General features: G+C 40.0%; 2 protein-coding genes across 5 annotated transcripts; one reads left to right on the forward strand and one right to left on the reverse strand.

Moving 5' to 3' along the window:
* The first annotated feature begins 1,243 nt into the window (after nucleotides 1-1,243).
* On the forward strand, nucleotides 1,244-10,244 carry stk25b (serine/threonine kinase 25b). The gene is made up of 11 exons (XM_086042660.1): nucleotides 1,244-1,701; nucleotides 3,317-3,547; nucleotides 3,621-3,677; nucleotides 3,752-3,860; nucleotides 4,819-4,976; nucleotides 6,270-6,455; nucleotides 7,390-7,535; nucleotides 7,784-7,889; nucleotides 7,983-8,054; nucleotides 9,151-9,287; nucleotides 9,359-10,244. The coding sequence occupies exons 1-11, from the start codon at nucleotides 1,672-1,674 to the stop codon at nucleotides 9,396-9,398; spliced, it is 1,272 nt and encodes a 423-aa protein (XP_085898786.1). The 5' UTR covers nucleotides 1,244-1,671; the 3' UTR covers nucleotides 9,399-10,244.
* On the reverse strand, nucleotides 10,215-23,487 carry septin2 (septin 2). 4 transcript variants are annotated; one of them, XM_086042664.1, is made up of 13 exons: nucleotides 23,305-23,472; nucleotides 22,264-22,305; nucleotides 19,005-19,119; nucleotides 16,900-16,986; nucleotides 16,698-16,821; nucleotides 16,354-16,488; nucleotides 16,130-16,247; nucleotides 15,317-15,418; nucleotides 15,082-15,227; nucleotides 14,736-14,819; nucleotides 12,245-12,305; nucleotides 11,681-11,770; nucleotides 10,215-11,165 (listed from the first exon to the last, which is right to left on the reverse strand). In XM_086042664.1, exons 2-12 carry the CDS (start codon nucleotides 22,285-22,287, stop codon nucleotides 11,693-11,695), a joined length of 1,074 nt encoding a protein of 357 aa, XP_085898790.1. In that variant the 5' UTR covers nucleotides 22,288-22,305; nucleotides 23,305-23,472; the 3' UTR covers nucleotides 10,215-11,165; nucleotides 11,681-11,692. The 4 variants fall into 4 exon arrangements, with proteins under 4 accessions (XP_085898790.1, XP_085898789.1, XP_085898788.1 ...); XM_086042663.1 differs by having other exon boundaries at nucleotides 14,697-14,819; XM_086042662.1 differs by having other exon boundaries at nucleotides 14,697-14,819; nucleotides 16,698-16,986; nucleotides 23,395-23,487.
* Nucleotides 23,488-23,678: the final 191 nt, after the last annotated feature.

A 23,678-nucleotide genomic window follows, 5' to 3' on the forward strand; every position in this document is an offset into this window, starting at 1 on the left:
ATTAACGATTTGTATCCGTAATAGTAATAATTTGTGAGTACAAATCAAAATTGTGAGGGTTTGACTTCTTTTCTTGAGAGTACGAATCAAAATTGTGAGGGTTTGAATTTTTCTCTTGTGAGTACGAATCAAAATTGTTAGGGTTTGACCTGTCAACCTCAGCCAATAGCTCCCTTTATTAATGATTGCAATTCCCCTTATTAAGCGATAATAAACCTTACTGACACAACGCGGCACCTATTTACTCACAGCAAAACAGACTATATAGAAAAGAACAAAGATAATTTGCGTAAACAAGTTTATTTTATTTACCAAATAAACAAAACAAATAATTCTTTCAGCATCTTTCTTAGTTCTTTCCCCACTTGCAGTAAATTTAGTGTTGCTTACTATACGTAGCAGTGCAAGATTTTGCAGACTGTTCTACAGATGGTTTTACTCTGTAACATACTACCGCGACAATATTAGCAATCGACGATGACTTTGTCGTCTGCTACCAGTGACCGAGACGATCCGGATTAGAGCCGAAATGGCCAAGAGAGATCGGTCTAACAAAAAAAACAGGGTTTTTTTCCTCCAAAAATTGTTATACGGCGTACACAATTTGAAATGATCAAAAACGAATAAAATACGGAAAAAACGTATAAGTTGACAGGTATGGTTTGACCTTTTCTTGTGAGTATGAATAAAAACTGTGAGTGCATTGTTTTGTGAATACATCTCTCGCTTTTACGACTACGAATCTTCACCACGCACGAATTGCCAGCTGAGGATACGAATCACTTCTTGAGAGGACGAATCTGCACAACGTGCAAATTAGGATGACGTCACGCAAAACACAACATTCTGATTAATATTGGATTTGTGGAGTATGAGTTAAGCAGCAAAATCCACCCCTTTTTAGCCATCTCAGGGTGTGGCCATTTTGTCACTTCTGTCGACTGAAATGACATCACAACTCCTCAGGGCTCAGGTAACGACCAATCACGGCTCAGCCCTGAGTAATTGTGATGTCATTTTCAGTTGACAGAAGTGACAAAATTGCCGCCCCCAGAAATGGCTAAAATGGGTGGATTAAATCTTATTCCACAGATGAAATATTTATCAGAATGCCTTGTTTCAACTAGTGGGCTTGCATAGAACATATCCTTGAAACAAATATGTTTGGGTTAACTTTCACTTTAAGGGGTTGCAACTAAAGTTATATCCAATTCACATTACAATCGCCTACAATTCCCAGGATTCAATCGACTTTAGCCACAAACGCGCATGCGTCCTACGTCAGGGCCATTATTTTGTCCTCAAGCTGTTGAACAACGGGGCTTCGTGAAATGAATTAAAAATACCAAACGCGGGAGGGCTAGTTTTCTGTTCGCCCACCGCCACGGACTTTCATGGAGTGTCTCAGTCGTTAACTCGGAGTGTCGCAGGGCTGTTGGCTGCCCGGGTGGGCTCGGAGGGCCCGAAGACGGTGCTCGGAGTGACAGCCCGTTAAAAGAAGCAGTCGGCTGCCTCCTCTTTATCTTGTTGGCTCGCCACCCAAGCTAGCTTCCTAGACAGCGACAAGGGGAGTCGAGGAAAAGAAAAAGGTACAAAAGAAACCCCACGCACACTCTCAAAAGGACACATTGACAACCCCGGAAAGAGTGAAACATTCAACCTGAAGAAAAGATGGCACACCTACGAGACATGCAAAATCAGGTACTGAAAGCAACATAATTACACTGTACTGTATATTCAAACACTGCAAGACAAGGCTTTCGTTATTAGCTGGTTGGTCGTGTGATGACGAGACATGTACAGTATTATTCTAGCGTTTCTTATTGCGCAAAGGCACATATTTTACACTAGAAAATCTCTCGGGACACACCAAAAAAATTAATGTCACAAAAAAAGTGGATACACAGGTTAATTGTACCTTCTGCCATCTAGTGGAAGAGCGTTTTATTGTTCTGTCTGTCTCTGTAAATCGTTGTCATAGATAGATGAATAAATATACATTATTTGTCATAAAGAAATGATAATGTTCGGACCAATTCAGTGAAATTGGATCACTTCCCGTGACACACCTGGTGATCTTTCACGGCACTTTGTTGGTTGGGAATCACTCGTCTATTGTCAAGTCCGTACTAACCAAACGCACTCTACATTTGTGCTAAACCTTCAATAAGCGTTTGTACACACACACATTCACATCACATGTAGTTATAAAAATACACTTGTATTTTTTTTTACTCACTAGATGCCATCATGCAACATCTCACTGTTGTATTTTTTTCTTTTTTAGATTACGTTTAAATTATTATTTTGTTAAACTATGTAATTGAACAGTGTCCTGTGTGTGTGTTTTTAAATGCTTTTGCACAGATGATGTGAAGCAGAGTTCCCTTTGATTCTGTGATTCTCAGCAAGAGATGCCCATAATGACTTTATTAACCCAGTTGACCTGGCATTTACTGTGCACAACAAAAGCATTAAGGAAAACCCATGTTTTCCCAAAACTTTCTTTGCATAACTGTATTTTCAAATTTCCAGGAGCGTAAGTCCAGTGGATTGTACTTGAAAATCTACATTTGGTGGTTATACTATACATATATTTAGAAAATTCGACTTTACCTGCTCGTGACTCATTTTATTTGATTTTATTTGATTTTAAATGTTTGTTTCAGGTACAATATAACCATAAACCTACTATAAACTTTTATGAGAATATTTTTCATGAAGTGCTACAGAAAGTCCCCCACCACCAAAAAAAAAAAAAAAACCTGTATAAAACGGTTTCACAGGGTTAGACCTATGCAACTCAGGGATCAATTTGAAGCAGATAGAACTGTTCACAACTTTTACGCCAGTGACAATCGATGAATTGAAAGAAGAAACTGAAAACAAATGTTTTGCAATGTCCATGTTATCAGCTGTGTTTGCAAAATGGTGGAAATGAGTCTGAACATTTGCAAACAGGCAAGAGTGAGTAGACTCAAAAAGTTGATCTAATTGTTTATAAACAAAACGTTTTTGGGAAGATTAAATGCAAATGTATTGAATTGAAAAGTTAAATACAACTGAACTATCCTTAAGGCAGTGATTATTTTCCGCACCACTAGTACAGAATCAATTCACTAGAATGTTTTTTTTTCACTCCATTAAATTTGCTTAAATGTTATTTTCTTTTCTTTCATTTAACTTATTAGACTTTCTGCCAAGGCCAATAAAGCAGAATATATGAGTAATAAGCAGTGAAGGAGTGAGTCCATTTTTTGGGACACCCTTTATACCGTACATGTGAAATAGAATATTTGTGATGTCATTGGACCAGAATTCCCGGTTGGATCCTGAGGAGTACTTCACCAAGCAAGAGCGCATTGGCAAGGGCTCCTTTGGGGAGGTCTACAAAGGTATCAACAACCGCACCAAGGAGGTGGTGGCCATTAAAATCATCGACCTGGAGGAGGCGGAGGACGAGATTGAAGACATTCAGCAGGAAATCACAGTACTGAGCCAGTGTGATAGTCCCTTTGTGACCAAGTATTATGGCTCGTACCTCAAGGTGAGATGATCATTCAAACCATGTCCCCCCATGCTTATGCTTTCCGTCATCTTTGAGCTCTTTTGCCTACCAGGGAACCAAGCTGTGGATTATCATGGAGTATTTAGGTGGAGGATCTGCTCTGGATCTGGTAATGTCATGTCCATTGTCATTCACCTTTCACAAAAAAACTCTTAAAGCAAAACTGTTTCTGTTCCTATACAGCTGCGTCCAGGACCTCTTGAAGAGACGTACATTGCCACCATATTGCGGGAAATCCTGAAGGGGCTGGAGTATTTGCACTCTGAAAGGAAAATTCACAGAGACATTAAAGGTTAGAAAAACTTCATACACTGAATCCTTGTTTATTGCGAGTGATACATTCCACACACGCCTTCTATACACGAGACCATTTTAAAAATAGTTTTACCTCTCCTACCTCCGTTAACCCATTAAGGCCTAAAGCGCCTGGCTCAACATCTCCCCAAAACCTAAGGGCGACTATAGAATCACCCTTTTAAACCTGCGGTTCCCCCAGAAATTGAACACCTACAAAATAATTGACACCTCAGCCCCCATTGCAGATAGAAACATAATTCCAAAAGAATTTGAGAACTTAGACATGTGGCTTTCACACAGGCCCGAGTGTATTATTTACTGTTTCAATCGAAATAAAGTGTCAGTGCAAGAGAAGCACGATTTTTAATAAAAAAAAAATTTTAAATCGCGAGGTAATTACCATCCTTTATTCTATTACAAATATGTCGATATCGTCATTGTCTACAAACTTATATCTTAACCATATATCACGTTCGACTGGTACCACTGGTTCAAAGTCCACAAGCGCGTCATCTATATCACTGCCGTTATCTATTTCAGAGCTCCCGTGATCGACGGTGTCTGCCATTACGTCTCGAAAAAATTCCGGGGCATCCTCTGTGGTCTCGCAGCACCGTCACATGTCTATTCTGATGCATTTCATTGGTTAAGAGACCGAGAATTAAACAAAAAATAGAAAATGACATATCCGCTCTCCCAGCTTTAAAGGTAGAAAGACGCAACAGCGCTCCCGGCTCGAATGGTAGAAACGCAATTATGCGCTCCCGTCCTTAATGGGTTAAATAAACATATTAAAAGACCATTTCTAAACGCATTGTATTTGAACACAGAAAAAGGTACAGTTGGTTCCATGAGATACGAGTGAGCCGACCTACAAGTTCCGCGGGGGACAAGCGTAACAAAAATGGACACTCTACTTCTATCGCAACTGTTTCTCCCTCTCGTTTCTCCAGCCGCCAACGTGCTGTTGTCGGAGCAGGGCGAAGTGAAGCTGGCCGATTTCGGGGTGGCGGGACAGTTGACTGACACTCAGATTAAGAGGAACACGTTTGTGGGCACACCCTTCTGGATGGCGCCCGAGGTCATCAAGCAGTCGGCGTACGACTTCAAGGTGAGGCTGCCGCTGTGGGGAATGGACACTTGAACAGCTTTTTTGCGCCACGCACCCGTTTCACATCAAGCACCATTTTCATGAATAGAAAGTAAAATGATTGCCCCAGATTGTCGTTGTTGTTATGAGTGGGAGGCCTGGGCTTGTTTCTCTTCAACAAGCAGGTGCCACCTTTGGGGGTAATGGGAAACATTACACAACTGAAGTGTGTTACTTACGCTCAGTCTATTTTGCAGAAAGTGCCACTTATTGAAGACAGGACATTAGAAATGTAAAGGAAGGTATTCAGTGCTGTTTTTAGGGATGTTTTGACCGCTCATTACCTAATTTACAAGCCAATATTGTGTCTTCCTTATTTTTTGAAAGCTGTAGGCTCCTCTACTGTCTCGTGGTTTGGCCTTTTTCACTGTGCGAAGAAGCTCTCCAAAGACGTTTGTTTTTTGACAAATTTTTGCTAGCTTGTGGGCATTCTTTTGGGCTACCGTTGCATGTGACCATGACTAGTGGATCTGCCTGATTTTAAAAATAAAACTTCTTTAAGACCGTGATGATCAATAAATATATTTGTTGACCGTTTCTTTAAGTCAAACATTAGCCTGGATCGTCGGTTAGCGATGTTGCTGAGGTTACTAGGTTACAAAGGGCGCACAATTAACTCATTTGCAGTGTGAAAATATGTTATCACGAGGTGCAAGAAAGGCACCCTTGGTTACGGCCATACTTCCCATTTGATTGTTTTTCTTTTATGGTGTCAAAGTGCTTTGCGGACATAAATGAACTGTAATTATGACTTCATAACTCAGTCAAGTCAACGATGGAGTATGTAAACATTGTGACCAGTGTTATAATAGTTTGGGTTTTTTCGTTCTAGTTAGTTTTTACTTCGTTTAACTTTTTTTTTTTTTTTTTAAGGTCAATCAGTTTACATTAGTATTTAGAGCGTGTTCGTTTTAATTTTTTCGAAATATGCTTTATTTTAGTTTCGTTTATATACGTTTTTGATGTAATTTTAATTATTTGACTTGCAAATGAATTTGGATTATTCCGTCGTAAATTGAGGACCTCCTGTGATCTTTTTCTTTTTTCTTACATCATAAACCACAAGAGTGTCTTTTGTTACGTGTTTTGTGATGATCAACCCTACTTTCATTTGGTAAAACAAGTTTTGAAAGGAGTTATCTTGGTCTCATTTTTTAATGTCACAAAAATGTGGCATTTATATGCATCCATCTATGTGTGTATTCCTTCTGCACCATTAACTTTGATTCCTTTGTGACTTTCCGTTTTTGACAGGCTGACATTTGGTCACTCGGAATCACAGCCATTGAGCTGGCCAAAGGCGAACCCCCCAACTCGGATTTACACCCCATGAGGGTCCTCTTCCTCATCCCCAAAAACACTCCCCCCACCCTGGAAGGCACTTACAGCAAGCCTTTTAAAGAGTTTGTGGAGTCTTGTCTCAATAAAGATCCCCGTTTTGTGAGTAATGTTTTTTTTTTTTTTTTTTTTTAATTCATCCATTTGCATTCTTTGATAACCAGATGTCAGATGAGACTTTTAGACTAAATGAGATCGCAGTGTCCGGCCCTAATTCCAGATGGGCGGTTATCACAAAGGTTGAGATGCATCACTCCTAGCGTCCTTGTACAGGCTTTGTGTTCATTTTAGGATTGAGTACAAAATTTGAAGTCACTTAGAGAGCTCTCAATGACGTCATTTTCAGAGGTGAGTAGAATAGCTGGAAAACGTACTCAAGTAAGAGGTCTGTTACTTTAGAATAATGTGACTCAAGTAAAAGTAAAAAGTCAGCCTCCAAATTATTACTGAAATATTCTGTGGGAAAATAACTACTCAAGTCCTGAATCACTGCTCAGTGATGTCTGATTTCGGAGCATGAACGTCAGATAGACAAAACCATCAAATAGGAATGTGTAAATTCAGGTATTGCCTCACAAATGCCACTTTAACCACGACAATAAAGAATTCAATCTTTATGAAATAACAAACAAAAGCAAATCCAGCCACAATTAATGATTTTAAATTAAATTTCTTTGTTTACACTCGTGAAACAGCACAACAGGCTCACAACACGAGGGGTCTGGATTCAAATTGTTGTAGGCTGATGAAATGTGGCCGGATGAAAGCACGTTTCGGTCATTCTTCACATAAATTAGTAGTCATTTTGAAAACTTTGCTTCTTTGTGTGCGGTCATGTGACTACCTGGCTCGGGAGTCAGACATTGTCAGTGGTTATGCTGGATTGGTGACGTGACAAAAGTCTCTCTGACCAACCAATACACAATGCAGCAATAGATATACTAGTGAGCGGAATGTCGCTCATTTCAACATTGTAAGATCACCGCAATTTGTTTATCTTTGAACTGAATGTTTGTTTGTTGCGTGTCTGCCTTAGAGGCCAACAGCCAAAGAGCTGCTGAAGCACAAGTTCATCACGCGTTACACCAAGAAGACGGCCTACTTGACTGAATTGATCGATCGCTACCGCCGCTGGAAGTCCGAAGGTCACGGGGAGGAGTCCAGCTCAGACGACTCTGATATGTGAGTCTTTGACGTAGGCGACAGTGCACTCAAGGTCACCTCTTTATTGGCTACATGATAATTAGTCCGAGTCATCCTGGGGGCTGTGCCATGTCATAACTGTCATAGTACGCCGATACTGTAAATGAGGCAAAAAGATGATGTGATATTCAGAAATCAATACCGCAACAATGGACAGAATTCTTCACAAATCAGTGAAAGTTTTTTTTCAAGTTTGTTCAGTAATTTGGGGTCATTTGTTTCTGCAGGGATGCTGATAGTGACGTGGATTCGTGCCCCATGTGGACCTTCCCCACAGTCAGACCAAACTCGTTGAATAAGTTACAGAAGGGCTACACACATACTGACTCAGAGGCAAGACACACACACACAAACTAAATGGACACCAAAACATATGTTGGGAAATAATCTCATTTTTTTTCTTGATATTATATCCTCTCCTTGCAGGTAGGAGATTCTGTGAAAAGGCAACCCAAGTCACAGTGCTTGTCGGCCTTGGTCACGCCCATCTTCAGAGAAGTATGTCTCATCACAGGGTTCACTAACTGTTTGGGTCCCCTTTAGGTACATGTAATTTTTCCCAAGGGCCTCCTCATAATCTTAGAGCCATTTAAAAATAGCTACTTTGTTGTCAGTCTAACAAGATTTTTGGAAAACGAGAAAAAGAAAACACAACAAATCCAGTAAACCAGTGTCCAGTTTCAACCTTTGCAGATTGCAATCGCCTGGTTGACTACACAGATGTAAACAAAACACAATTTGGCAAATGGTTTGATTGCATTTGGTTTTCAAAAATGCCATAGAAAATTACAAGTTGCCCTTTTGGGGGGAAAAGAAGTCACAATGTTACAATGACAAAATCTTTTTTGGGAGAAAAGTTTTTTATGATATTACAATCTAAGTTAAATGCCATAGAAATTGAAAAGTTTAATTTTATACTTGTTCCATTAGTTTACTTTCCTCATGACTTCCTGAGAGAGAGTAATTTCATACTAAAATCTAAACCCTGACCCCTTAGCTGTATAAGATTTATTTTAGCTATTAATGCAACAATAAGTTTTTATAGTTTCTTAGGAGTAATGTTACAAGAATGAAGTATTGGGGTTTTTTTTCGCTTCACTTGTTAGACTAGGACTTTCTGCCCTCATAAAACTTTGATATTAATATCTCCTAACAACATTTGATGTTTGGCGGGGTTGAAGCTGGCAAAATATCAAAGTCCAATAGGAAAAAGAGATTGATGTCTGATCACAAATAATTTGGTCTCAATGGTAGAAGATAACTTGATGAGCATCTCCCTGTAGAGACTGAAGCACAATGAGCAAAATATGGATGTTTACATTAAAAATTTTAAAAATAAAGTGATTTTTTTTTTCTTTTCTCTGATTGGTGTGTCCTACTGACCTCTAATTGTGTCATAGAACTGACCATGTTTGACTTTCTTCATGGTGTCATAAGTATGACTAAACACAGACAAAATGGTTGTAGTCTTGGTACGCTAGAACGAATGAATGGCATTTTTCAATTCATTTCAATGGGGAAAAATTGTTTGCCATGCAAGTAAATGGAGTTATGACCTTAGTCACAACATCCTATCATCTCGCTCCGCCCTCAGCTAAAGGAGAAGCGGCGAGCTAGCGGTGGCGGAGTCGGCGCCATCGAGGAGCTGGAGAACGCCTTCAACCTGGCAGAGGAATCCTGTCCGGGCATCTCCGACCGCCTCGTCACACACATGATGGAGAGAGTGTGCAGGTAGACCGTCAACTTCCATGGTCTCAGAAGAACCTCTTGTGTTCTAACATGACTGCTCTGTCTTCCCTCAGGTTTTCTTTAAACGGTAACACCACGCCATCTTCGCGATGAGACACCAACATGAATGTTTAACCCCCACCCAACCAATCAGACAAGGACCTCAGCAGCCCCCACCCAACCCCAACACCCCCTCTTCTGCTTTTACAACCTGCCCAGTCCTCATCCCCTCCCCCAAGAGATCTTTTATGTAGTTAATATTTTTACAGTTTTTTTCTTTGAGAGCGAAGAGTATTTAAGAAAAAAAGCCATGGAAGTTAGCACGTTGGGTATACCTGTTAGACTGAAACGGTGTAATAAATTTAATGAAAAAATGACTTGTTTTTCTTTTCCCTAACACACAAATCTTTAGCACAACCGTGAAAAGTCCAAAGATGTATACACAATTTTTGGCAAGCGCATTGATTATATATAGACAGTAAAAAAACAATTTATGGCTGTTATGCTGTGAGGCTAACAAAATGGAAAGTTGACCTACTTTGTGCTTCTTAGAAAATAAGTTAACTGGAAACTTTGCCTCTAATGTACTGTTAGCCAAGGTCTATAATTTGTTTGAATATTTGTTTTCTCAAAATCCTGTTTATCAAAGTATTGATTTCTTTTAAGAAGAGTCTGTCATTCATTGTGGGTCCAAGGACCCATTTTCCAGGGAAGAAATGCTTCCAATGTAATTATTGCAATTCTCTGCCTTAAGGAATACATTTGAGGTCACAGTGGAGTGTATTGCTGCTACTGCAGCACTAGATAAAACTGAATGTGGATGTTTTATCTCTAGATAAAACTGAATGTGGATGTTTTATCTATTCTTTGTATGATCACACGTTTTCTACTGTTGACATGAATTCACAACACACAAAATCCATGACACCATTTGAGAATAAAACTTTTATTACAACATTATACATCAAGAACAATATTTGGTGCATTAATATTGGATAAAAACAGCTCAAAGAGGAATGTCAGAGCTCAGTTTGGCTGGTGAGGGAATAATTGGCATGATGGACTTTGATAGATCACCTTGGAAATCTTAAAAAAAAAAAAAAAGTGAAATGTTTTTGCCTTGAATTAGACAACATATTTGGCTCTCTTTGGGGCATGACTTCAACAAACAGTACAAAAGAAAACGAAAAGCCTTCACGTGACAATGGAGTGTAATGAACAATTATTCTTCATTTGTAAAGCCAACAATATGACAGGTAACAGTTTGTTCCACTCAAAATGACTTCGGCCTCTCTTTTCATGCTGACCTTCACAGAAAAGAGGGATGCACAACTGGACAACTTCAAATGGCCTCAGATTGGCTGTAACGTAGCATGCATGAGGGTAATACCATCAGTAACAGTTCATGGCACACTGTTTTACTTGGGGTTACGGGGAACAAAATACTTTTTCCACCCTCACATAAAACATTCAGACATGAGTTTTTTCTGACTCTCAGTGAAGATCTTTCAGAGAGAAAAACTTTGCATGATTTTAACATTAAAGTCAGAAAATACACAAGGAACATAGTCATCTCAAAGCTGTCAATGTAAAACATGAATGGGTAACATATTGTGTATTAAAGAAAACAACTTTAGATCCCACTTAAAATTCAAGGGTCACGGATTGTGATTGGCAAAGGTGGAGGGGAAAAAAAGTGTAAGAAATAAAACTGCGAGATATATATTCATAATTCATTTCACACTGTTTGAATATACTTTACTATATTTATCAGCAATCCAGATCCCAGGGACTGAATGAACGAGTCAAAAATCGCATGGCTGCCGTCCACAAGCTGTCCTTCGTTTGTCTCCGGTCAAAGTCAAGTGGTGCCGCAAAAGCCTTCAATAAGAAGTAAAAAAAAAAAACAACACAAAAAAACACAAAAAATTAGTATGGAGCCACAGACATGACATGGGGGGAGGGGAAATTAATTGCAGCCACAATATATAGATATGTGCATGAAATACTAATTTGAGGCCACGGAACAGAATGTCTCAGAATGTCTGAAGCATTCATTATCACTATTACCTCTACTTAAAACTAATTGCAATTTTAAAATTATGAGTAATAAAATCACATGGCACTTTATCATTCAAACAAGTGATTGTATAGAACAGTTTCTTACAAGTTTGTAAACAACCTGTTGAGTGCTGCTGTAAGGCCTAAATTGCTCATTGGGGATCACGAAAAGATTATGTACGTGTCAGTGGCACAGGGCAGTAAGAGCAGCCAGTCACTGAAGCTGCTCCTGGATGCTGTTGATTGGCCATGAGGAACAGAAGCTTGTTCGGTGCGCATGTTAAATCTGAATTGTGGCAACAAAGTTGGAAGAGGATCTTGAGGATCTCACTCACTCTATCATCTTTTCAAGCGTCTCCCTCTCCATCGCCCTGTTTCTGCATCTGGGCCTGCATCTTGGCAATCATCTCCTGCATTCGTCTCAACTGGAAGACACACAACATCATATTTACAACTACGGATGTCTCGATCAAACCACGTGATCGGTCAGGGCCAAAAGATTGGTTTTTCTTCATTTTCTGAAATTTTACAGGTCACAGAGTCACCAAATAATCCAAAGTATACACATCTTGTCAAGTGGAGCAGTAATGGCTTAATTTTATATTACAAAATGTTCCGTTTTGTTTTATGGGGCAGGCAACGGTCAGAATGGCAGTAAGAGCCATACACGGTTTTTTTTTTTGGGTGCATGTCACCTGACGTCGTGCTTTGTGTGCGACATCACGGACGCGTTGCATCCACATTAGAAGTCGTAAATGATGTGCCGTATACACGTCTGTATGTACATGTCTATATTAATTTGAGACCACTTGTACGCGCTAACTGGCGCAGCCCCAGTTTTGACAGCCGCTGTTCTGTGCACATTGGATACAGTGATGGCAATGTGTGGCACCACCCACCTCAGCCTCCTTCTCCTGCAAAATCATATCCTTGTCCATTTCCTCCGGTTCCGGACCCTTTCTGCAGCGGTTACACAGGGGGACATGGTTACAGAAATGCTACTTAAAGACACACATTGTAAATGACGGTTTCTTTTCTTCTATTCCAGAACTTACAATACTCACAAAACTATAGCAATATTCGGCTTCTGGGTGAAAACTCAGGATGAACCCTAAATCCACTTTCACTTTTACAGACGAACTTAGTTTGACCGTCGCAAAATTTGGGCATGCAAGTCTAAAATGTTCAATGTTTCAGTAATTCAGTCCGAGTGTTGCAACATGAGTCTTGTGTGGGAAAATGATCACTCAAGGCAACCTTTCTTTGTAATTGAATTATTTGAGTTATTCGATTGCCAGTAATTGTTTTGGTACTAATTTGTCTTATTACTTCTTGCACAACTTGCTGTTCACTAATAAGGAGCCGAACAGCAAATTTCACAAACATGACAATTTCCAAGGACACACTTCTATGCCTTTCTGTGACTCTTCCAGTCTTTCGGTTGCAACCTTTTGATGACACTATACAGTGGGAATAAAAAAAAAAAATCTACATGCCCCTGTTCAAATACTATGTAGTAATTTTTTTTCAACTGAGTTGTGTAGGTTACAAGTCACAGTAATGGTAGGAAAAGTGATGAAATGATTTATCTCTAAAATCTGGCTTTTGAACAGGGGTGTGTAGACTTCTGTCCACTGTGACCTCAGCGGCCACTGACTTTTTGTGGAGGAGTCACAGAAAGGCACAGAAGTGGACATTCCTTCATTCAGAAATTTCATCCAAAAGCCAGTCCTAACAGTGTGATTATGTGAATTAAAAAAAAAAAAAAAAGGGTGGCGTTTCAGTGTAAGTGATGTGCATTGCTTCTAAAAACTGATCCTGTGTGAGGTTTATGTGGCAGGCGAACAGCTGCTAATATTAGGCAAACATGACAAAAGCCACATTGAGAAAAGTGGAAAAAGGGGGTCAGTGGGTTAGTCAAGTTGTCTGCTAGAGGAAAAAGTGAGCATCTATCTACAAAAGATAAAAGCAGTGAGGTTGGAAGAAATGCAGCAGGAGGTGTGAAAGTCAGGGGGAACAGCAAGACCTCCCCCACTTGGAGACAAACTGAACAAAAACAGTACCTCCAATATTCCACTCGCGGAATTGGACAAATCAAGAGCGGCACGCCATCATAGCGCAGATGGCCGGGTAACGTGAAGGCCAGTAAAACCAGTCCTTTATCCTGGATTGGCTTTTGAGCGGAAAACTGAAAACAACCTTTTGGGAGCTATTTTGAGGAGGATGGTTTGTTAAAATGTGGTAATCCTGCTCAAACCGCACACACGCTTATGACAAAGCAGCAGCTAACCACGGACACCAGGGATAGGCAAACTTGGATTGCTAGCTCATACATACATAAAATATTAAAATTAAATAGATATGTTTTTTTTTTGTTTTGTTTTTTTTCAAGGAAAAATGTGTTTTAAAATGTTTAAAATGAAATTTTAATTCATGCTTACTTATTTTGTCATTAGGGTTCATGAAATTCATTTATAAATAATTGGCCAATTATTTAACAAAGCTGTCTATTTTAGTAATACTGTTTGCTTTAATTTACAAATGAATTATAATTTGGACAATTATTTATAATATAGTTTACTATTTTTATATGTGAAACACCTATTTTTAATGGTAAAATAAAAAGCTAAAACAATTGTTTATATTTTTATGTAAAATGTTTTTTTTTATATAATCACAAAAATAATCCATTCTCATGATCGATTTATAATTAGCCCATTTAAAAAAAAATACCGAAAAATACTAATATTCAGTATTTTATGAAGAATGGCTTATTTCCAAAATAAAATCAATTTCTGTTTTGAAAATTTTACATACAACTCAATTATAATAAATGAAAACATTTAATAAAATCAAAAAAGTACCATATGTGTTGCAACTTCACCACGGTGAGTCACATGTAATGTCAATTCAACAATTTTAAAATTTGCCAAATGGTTAATTTCACTAATATTGAATACCACACACAAAATAAAAGACAAAAAAAAGGGCTGGTGTAGACCTACTACAACACTCACTTGATCAGCTGTTGGACTTGCTCCCCGCCAATGTGGTTGACATGCAAAATGATGAGTTAGAACTACAGTACAATTGACACTACAGGAAATATCTATAAGAAAGGTTATTTTGGAATAAATACAAACTACATTTAGAAATGATGTCATCTGCTTTGATATATAAATCTAAAGCTCTGGTTGTTCTTGAGTATTTGGATCAAAGGTGTGTTTGTGTGTTGAGCGAGATGAGATGTCTTATTTCATGGGTGTGTTCTTCAAATATCTTAAATGTGTTTTTCTGAGGCGGGGGGGGAGGAGGTGCAGAGAAGCAAGCGGACAGACAGGTCGTACGTACGCAGGGGACAGAGGCAGAACGTAACCATGGGAGGACAACCTGCCACTGCGCTTCAGGCGATCCGAGCGGAAGTTCTCGTAGTGCAGGTCCTGGGTCACTTCCTGCAGATCTTGCATGTGGGTTCTGTGGATTTGTGGAAAATGCTGACAAACAGGCGCATCTCAACAAATTGGGATAGCATGGAAAACTTGATTTCTTTTTTTTTTTTTTTCTCTCCCCCAGTAATTCAATTCAAGACTTGAAACGGACAGATGTCGAAAAATAATCAAAGGGTGTGTTACTTTCTTTCCACCGCTTTTGTGAGCAAACTCAACATTGCGTGTCCGTGTTTTCCAATAGTGATGCGGTTATGTTTTAAAGAGGATTCTACAGCAGCTGGGCTCACATCAGCATCGTGCGCAGCTTGAGGAAGTCATTGTGCTCGGGGTTCTCCACCTCCACCACTCCCCAGGGGTACAGGCGGCCCCGCACCTTTTTCCCCTTGGCCTCGATCTGCTGGTTGGAGCCTACTACCGCAAAAGGGATGCTAGCCTGGGGAAGAGCAGCGACTCATAATGGTGCAAGCTGCTGGCTAAAGAACACATTTCAATGCTGTCGTTTATGACGTGTCCACGCTTTACCTTGAGGATCCTGGTCTGCTCTTTAAAATCTTCATCCTCATCCGACTCGGCGTCGGGCAGGTGGTATATCTTGATACCATGTTCATCAATTTCATCAAGAATCTGAGAAAAAGGTTAGTATTAAGCGCTTTGTCACAATATTTGAGGACAGGTGCAGTGTCTGGTCCCCAGGTCAAACAAAGTCTTTAAAAGGGGATTTCTGTGAACATTTCGAGGATTTGAACTAGACTACACAATCGTCAATAACATGACATCAGAGTGATGATCGCTGACAATGTTTAACATACAGCATGTACAAATACAAACATAAATCTCATTTCACACTGTGTTGCTGAATAGAAGTGTCGGAATGCAGGGCCAAGGCAGCTTCCGTTGCAGTTTGAGGCTTCTGCTTCGCAAAACAGATTAGCGGTCAAACCTTTTTTTTTTTAAATTACTTTTCGTTTTTATCGTTTAAAAGTTATCTAGCGTAACCTACAGTACTCCAGTAATTCTCAGCTATATCGCGGTACATCTACCGTGGACCAGCAATATCACAATTTTTTTCTGCTTGCTTTTTGTGTCTGGATAAATATGCATATATTGAAATTAGTGTCCTAGAATGTTTAAATGTGTTTAAAGTGTAATGGAGGGTTTTTTAAGGCATAAACTATTGATGAAAATATACATTTCCTTTAAAATAGTCTCTCTATACTGCGGATTTTCAAACATCACGTGTTAGGTTGTGTAAGCTAACAGCTGAGATGAACAGGCATGACTAACCACATGATAGTCAAAACTGGCAAGCAAACTGATGAATAGCGTCACACTCACTCTGCGCTTGAGCCTCTCTCTCTCTCTGAGGGTGAGCGTGTCCGCCTTGGCGATGACAGGAACCACATTGACCTTATTGTGGATGGCCTTCATGAACTGAACATCCAGAGGTTTCAAGCTGGGAGGAGCAGAAAACAAGCGGGCATGTGAGCGAAAAGACGGCAGTCAATTTTGTGGCGAATGGGATTCCGGTGAGCTAGGGGAACGGCGTTGGCCGGACCCACCCGTGGCCGAGCGGAGAGATGAAATAGAAGCAGCAGTGAACTCTGTTGTCGACGATGTGGCGACGATTTAGACCGCTCTCGTCGTGGAGGTAGCGCTCGAATTGGTCGTCAATGTAGCTGATAATGGTGCTGAAACTGGTCCAAGAAAAAGTTAAGACGTCACATTAAGATGATATTTTGTCCTCCCATAGCAGTTGTCTGTGCTTCCAGAAGTACAGAATGATTCTAAAATGCTCTATAAGCAAGCTTTCATCTCATCTCAACTGTTCATTGTTTTCCAAAGCCACAATTTGTGCCATGTCAGGTGTGATGACCCTTAAGTCGTGCATCCCCTATTTTCATACCAGTCCTGGCTGTTGATGGCGTCTCCATATCCTGGAGTGTCGACCACAGTCAGACGCAACTTCACACCCCGCTCCTCGATTTCCACAGTGGATGCCTCGATCTGAACCGTCCTCTCGATTTTCTCTGAGGATGAAAGGACGGCGAGTGCATGACGCTCAGCAACGTGACAACGTGTGTGTGTGCTGGTTGCTGGTGTTCTACCTGCTGCTCCTGGGATGATTCGCTCAGGATAGAGGTCAGTCAGGAACAGGCTATTGATCAGGGTGGATTTTCCAAGTCCAGATTCACCTTTTGCCACAAAGAAATGGAAAGAAAAAACACACACAACTAAGTGCTCGATGGACTTGGTGCAAATCTGTTATGCAGACAGTAACAAACCTTCCAAAAAGGTATATACTGTATTTGAGTTCTTGGTGTTGCAGGGCGAGAAGACACCTGCCTGTGAAACACTCTTAGCCTCTAACCAGCAAACCTATAGACACAATACTAAATTTGACTTCACCGTTAATCTTTACTGGAGCTATCAGGTGACCAATCCTGCTACCTGAGGCGTGTTTTGATGAGTAACCTGTCAGCATCATATGGTGACTGATCAGTATCATGAATGAAGAACATGCGTGTATTTGCTGGTACTGATTGGAAGCATCTGCGTGGTTTCATACTTTCATATATACGTTCGGTTCGCGTAATCGCAAGCAGGCGTTAATATGTGAAAATGGCATCACAGTTGCTCAGGTAACAACCAACCAGGCTCATCTTTTTTCTGAAGTGAAGCCGAGCCATGATTGGTCATTATATGAGCCCTGAGCAACTGTGATGTCAGTCGACAGAAGTGGCAAAATGTCCGCCTCCTAAGATGGCTAAAAACTGGTGGACATTGCTGCTTAACAAATGCATTATTAATCAGAATGCCATGTTTTGACGAGTGAGCCGGCATAGAACACTCTTGTAAAGAATTTTTGGGGTTGACTCCCTCTTTAAACGACACAAGCAGCTTCCAATGGCTGCCAGACGGGACCGAGCATAATGTTGAGTGCATCGACTTGTACACAGCTATTGAAATGTCAACCAAGACAAGTATTTAGCGTCACCAGATTCACTTGCAGTATTTAATTATTTTTTTTGCATCTGCTGGAGGATCCCCTCTTTCGTTCGAAGCAACCCCCGTGTAGTTGCACGGCGAACACAAAAGCAAGCGAGACACACAGCGCTACTTCATGTAATGGACTGGTCTGAACCTAGCATAATAGTGCTAAAGTTATCAAATAAACATACATACACAAGAATAAACTAACATACTATCCTTGACAAAAATAATTTTCCCATGAATCCGGGGCGTCTCATGTATGATTTTTTTTTTTATTTTAAATAGACCCATTCATTGATATTGCGCCTATTAATACAGCGCGCTTAATAGTCTGTAAAATATGATGATAGTTTTACGTGAACACACATCTTGTTCAAACATTTTGTTTTCTCTGATCCCGGTACAGTAGTATAATTTCAAAATACTGTATATTCCAAACCACTTTTCACCTAAAAACGTGACAAATAACCTACAAAATAACATTGTAATATGCATGAAATTAATGTAAAACAATCATTTAGAAGGAGCTGGTAGCTTAAGTGTGAATACTGCACTGCATCCACAAGTGTTCGTTCTGTTCTATCACTCTAGTTTGTGTGGTAAAAGTCAGTCAAGAAATGAAACGTAATTAAAGTCTTGTGTTGACATGGTTTCAAGAAACCACTTGATACAGGAATCTTCTGATTGCGGTTTCCAACAGAGCAATGACACCTTTCTTTGCTATATCTGCAAGGGTGCCTAGTCTACACAAAAAAGTATTTTTAAAATGACCTAAAACAATAGTAACAAAAGCTCACCCAGAAGGTGAAATACGCATTTAGAGAGGTCAGGAAACACATAGGCCTCGTTTCACTTGTAACAATCCCTGCAGGCACACAAGCCACATTCCACTCCGGGTTTATTTGAAAGGAAAAAGGATGAGCAGTGTTGCAGAGAGCTTCCACCCTCCCCCTTTCCCAAGTGGGGGTGGGGGTGAGTTACAGCCCTCACATCAGGAGTTTACATGGCTGCAAACTCCAGCTCAACAACTGGACTGATATTCCACTTGCAATACACACACAACGCTTGTGCATTAAGACAAGCTCAACACAGCGGTGTTTTTTGCTGTGTAGGTTGTTTTTTTTTTAAATAAAATAATCCTACGACAGATTAATGAACGAAAATACGACTGAGCACATAATGTAATCTGAATGTTATGAAAACAGAGTCATAAACTTACCAACAACCATAAGTGTGAACTCAAAGCCCTTTTTAACGGACTTGCGATGAACCTGATTGGGCAGGTTGGCGAATCCCACATACCCTGGTGTCTCAGGGTTAGTGAACTGGCCCTGCTGTAGAAACAAAAACAACATACAAGCAACATGTGAATCTTAATTGGCGATTTAAGAGGCAGTTGTTCCTGGCTATTGCTGGACAGCTGTTTGGTAAATCTCGGGTATTTAGGGGCAAACATGGTGGCTCACACCTGCAGTTCGCCTGCCAAAAACTGAGGCAAGAACTGCGCATAACTAGTCCGGCAGAGAAGAAGCAGACTGCTTCTTCAAATTCAAAAGCCATCGCAAGACTAAAGCTTAATGTTGCCACTTTAAAACTTGCTCATTTAAAACTAACAGAAGAGTTGAATTGGTATTAAAAGACTACATGGCCGCTAATAATCGATTTGAACTTTTTCCAGTCAGGATTTAAAGCCGACCACTCTACTGAGACGGCCCTTGCTAAGTGACTAATAATATTCTCCCAGCCATGGACTAAATTTACTCGATCTTAGCGCTGCTTTTGACACCGTGGATCATAACATACTATTAGAACGCCATGAAGCGTGTGTTGGTATCTCAGGCTCAGCACTTTCTTGGTTTAATTCTTAGCTCTCAGAGGACGCACAATGTAATTCATGGCAATGCAACTTCTGAGTTTTGTAATGTTTCATGTGGAGTCCCGCAGGGATCTGTACTTGGACCCCTATTGTTTAGCATCTATATGCTTCCTCTTGGTATACGTAAATATAACATTAGTTTTCACTGTTATGCTGATGATTCGCAATTATATATACCGCTGGAAATAAAACCTGAGTAATTGCTGTAATCTAGAGGTGTGTCTTGCCGAGATTAAACAATGGATGTCTTTAAATTTTTTGCTACTGTTACTACCACTATGTACTATTACCCAAAGCGATTCAACAAAAAATCTCTGTGTTATATTTGATTTAACTCTGTCTTTTCAAATGCACATTAAGATTATTACTAGAACTGCGTTTTTTTTTCCATCCCCGTAATACTGCTAAAATTCGTCCAATTCTATCGAGTAATGACGCAGAAATTATAATCGATGCGTTTGTTGCGTCTCGCCTCGATTATTGTAACGTCCTGCTCTCTGGTCTTCCCATGGCTAGTATTAAAAGTCAGTAGCTAGTCCAAAATGCTGCAGCTAGACTCTTGACAAGGACAAGAAAGTTGCAATGACGTACAGTTTCCCCCGCCTCAGCCAGGCAATTTATTTGTTACCACGGAGGAGAGGATCCATCACGCAGCTCGTTGTTCCTACGAACCAAAATAGTTTGGCAGCAGCTTGAGTGCTATGTCACGTGTGTGTAAAGAAGCCTACACACGCACGAACCACCTATGAAGCCACCTTCCAGATTGTTTTCACAATACAATTAAATGCATTATTTAATCATCGATATCCATTGTTGTCGCTGTCTTTTTGATCGTTGCTTGGCAGTAAAAATGGCGACCGGAATTGGCCATAAAAGACAGAAGAAATTCCGCCCTGCGGTGTCCTCGTCAGTATCAGCCGTAGCATTGATTTTCAAAACAATGCATGTGGGTTGCCCGCGAGTATAAAGGCAAACTGTGTGCAGCACTGCCGTGCTCGCGGATGTCGCCCGCGGGAGTATAAAGACGCCATTACTGCAATTCTAGCTGAAAAATTGAGCCCCAAAACATGATGCTGCGACCTCCAAGCTTCAATGCTGGCATGATGTTCTTTTGTTGAATTTGTTTGCTCCAAACACGCTTTTAGGAATAATGGCCAAAAACTTCATCCTTGGTTTTATCAGACCATAACACATTTCCTGCATGTGTTTGGGAGAGCGTTAGTCCTGTAACTCGTACAAATACAGAGGCTGACTGAGCGCAAAGTGGCTAACGTAGAAATACATGTTGCAACTGAGCAAGATTGTACATCTTAACTTGCTGGAAATTTAGCAGGGAACTGACTTGACCTTTGCCACATTAACTTGGGACTTGCTTGAAACTTGAATGTTAAGATTTGACACTTATGGAATTCCTCCCACCTCTTCATTATAAGCAATTACAAAACCAATGCACATAAAAGGTAGGGGTGTAACGGTACACGTGGGTGTTTTAATACGTTTGGGTATGGCATGTTTGGTTCGGTCCACTTGCGTTCGGTTCGGTTCACTTATTAGCGCGAGCTTATGCATGGGCGCTGACTGTTGCGTGCGGGAGACGAGAGCGGCGGCACAACAGTGAGAGCCAGAAAAGAGCCAGAGCCTGAAGGTCCCCCCGTAGACTGCGGTCTGTTTGGGAACATTCTGGCTGTCCTGTTAAAATCGCAGATGGGGAAATGTACGTGGTTAAGTCCGAAAGTTGTGTGCCGACATTGCTACATGAGATGGGCGGCAGGTAGCACGTCTAACATGCACGGCATCATCCGACTGTGAATGTTTCTTAGACGAGGGAGCAAAAACGTCAAACTAAAATAGCGAGATTCATCATAATGTAGCGTCTTCCAGGGACATGCCGTCAGACGTAGTTTAATTAGGAAGTTTTTATTAATCCAAGTAAAACTGCTCGCGCTCTTCTTTCTCCGCTGCACCACTCTTGCCGTACGATGCATTTATGAACCTCGGAAACATCACAACTCAGCAACAAACAAATCCGACCACAACACAGATAAACCAATTCGTTACAATACGCTGTTGAACATTCAAATATTTCAATTATTAAAAAGTGTATACAATTTCATAAAGGCTTTTTAAAGTTACTGTATTTTTTTCATTATAAAAATAGTTTTAATATAGTTAGCAATAATTGTAACTGTTATTGTATGTATTTTTTTCATCACAAAAAGTGTATATATGTACTGTAATGAATACTTAGATGTGTCATAGGCTGTTGCTACTGAGTGTTGAAAGATTTCAGTGTCTTAATAATTTACAAAATTAAGAGATCTTTATTGTTAGTGTATTTTTTATTCTGGTGTGATTTCTTAGAATATCACCCGAATGGTTCGCTTTTATTTATTTTTTCGAAAAAAATGTATAGTTTACTTGACTTCTTTTCAAAATAAAAACATTAAAAAAAAAATGTTAATCTGTTTTTTGTACTGAAAATATACAGAACCAAAGTTTCCAAAAAAAAGAACCGAAACGTGATTTAGCGTACCGTTACACCCCTAATAAAAGGTATACGTATAGGACATAATCTGTCTGATCATCTCTTTTAAAGACTTACCTTCATTTTGTCACCGTGCGACATGATTTTTCCTCACTGCTCCTGGAAGGGCAGACAACACATTTCATACCCCCCGAAAAAAAACAAAAAAAAACAAAGATAAATTGCAAAACATAACTCAATGCCTTTGCAAATCCATTTTGTAATGGTAATTGTAGCACTATACTCTCATGCCTGAATGCTTACAAGCCTTAATGGTGTGAGAGACAGGAAGTCTGGTTTGCTTTGTGAGAGAGCTCAAATGTCATCAGACACACACACACACAAACACACACACATACATACAAAAAAAACATTATCTGCTTCCTTTCCTGTGAGCTACATAACAGCTTGTACTATGCTGTGCTTCTCCGACTATTATTACTCCCAGTCAAAGTGACTGCACGTCAAATTTCACGGATTCTATTTCAATAATGATGACTGTTTTGGCATTAAATGCACGTATAGGCGCCATCTTAGATGGTGGTAAACTCGATGAAACAGTATGAAACGCAAACAGCTTCTACGCTTGAGGTTTCAATGTTTTTTGTAGACCGTGACTAACATTAATACGCTTACTGTCTTTCTACTGTACTTCAAAGCTTAACAGCCAAACAGTAAAGCTAGCCACGTCGTTACTGGTCCAAAAACTTGATTGCTCCTGGTTTTGAAAACTACACTACACGGTAAGAATTGTACAAGGCGTTTGGTAATCGTTTACATGTGCAGAAAAGTGGACTTTTAAAGCACCGTAGACACTATCTTTATAACGGTTATCGCTGAAGTGGGTGTGGAACGTGGCTGATGGGTGACATCCACAAAGGCAAAAAAAACAAAAACATTTCTATCATGATTTCATCCGTAAAAGGTGATAGAGAGGTCAAAATCAAAGCGGTTAACTAAGCATTCTTAGCATTATGAATAGCATTCATTTCTCACTAACTGGCTGATTAGCTTCTCCCTAGCGATGCTAATTTTAGCCAACTAGCTATAACGTGCCGAGTCAAGTTTTGTTTTTGATTTTCTAAAAAGTGATGAGCTGCTGAAAAGACCAAACATTACCTTAAGCGTCCGCTATGGAAATTGATTATAAAGAATACAAAGAGGAGCAAAGAGCAGCGGTAAGGAAGAAGAGTTTAGCTTGGCGGACACCTCGAATTCTTCAGATTCCCGTGCACACAGCTTCCTTCAAGCAAACACACCGACGGACCACAATGCATCGCGCGACTGAGGCGGCTAAAATATTGGTGCGTCGACGTTGCCGCCATGTTAAATGTGGAAAAGTCAAGGATCCGTGGGGAGGTTTCAATAATGATAGTCAGCCGATTTCTGCCAGAAAAAAAAGTTTTTGTTTTGTTTTGAACTGTCAGAACTCCATCAGTATTTTTTTTTTACCAACCGAAGACCAGAACCGCTACAGTACAAATAATAATAAT

This window comes from Filicampus tigris, chromosome 10, assembly GCF_054856515.1.
Source record: "Filicampus tigris isolate MCC_2025a chromosome 10, RoL_Ftig_1.0, whole genome shotgun sequence".
Lineage (NCBI taxonomy): Eukaryota > Metazoa > Chordata > Actinopteri > Syngnathiformes > Syngnathidae > Filicampus > Filicampus tigris.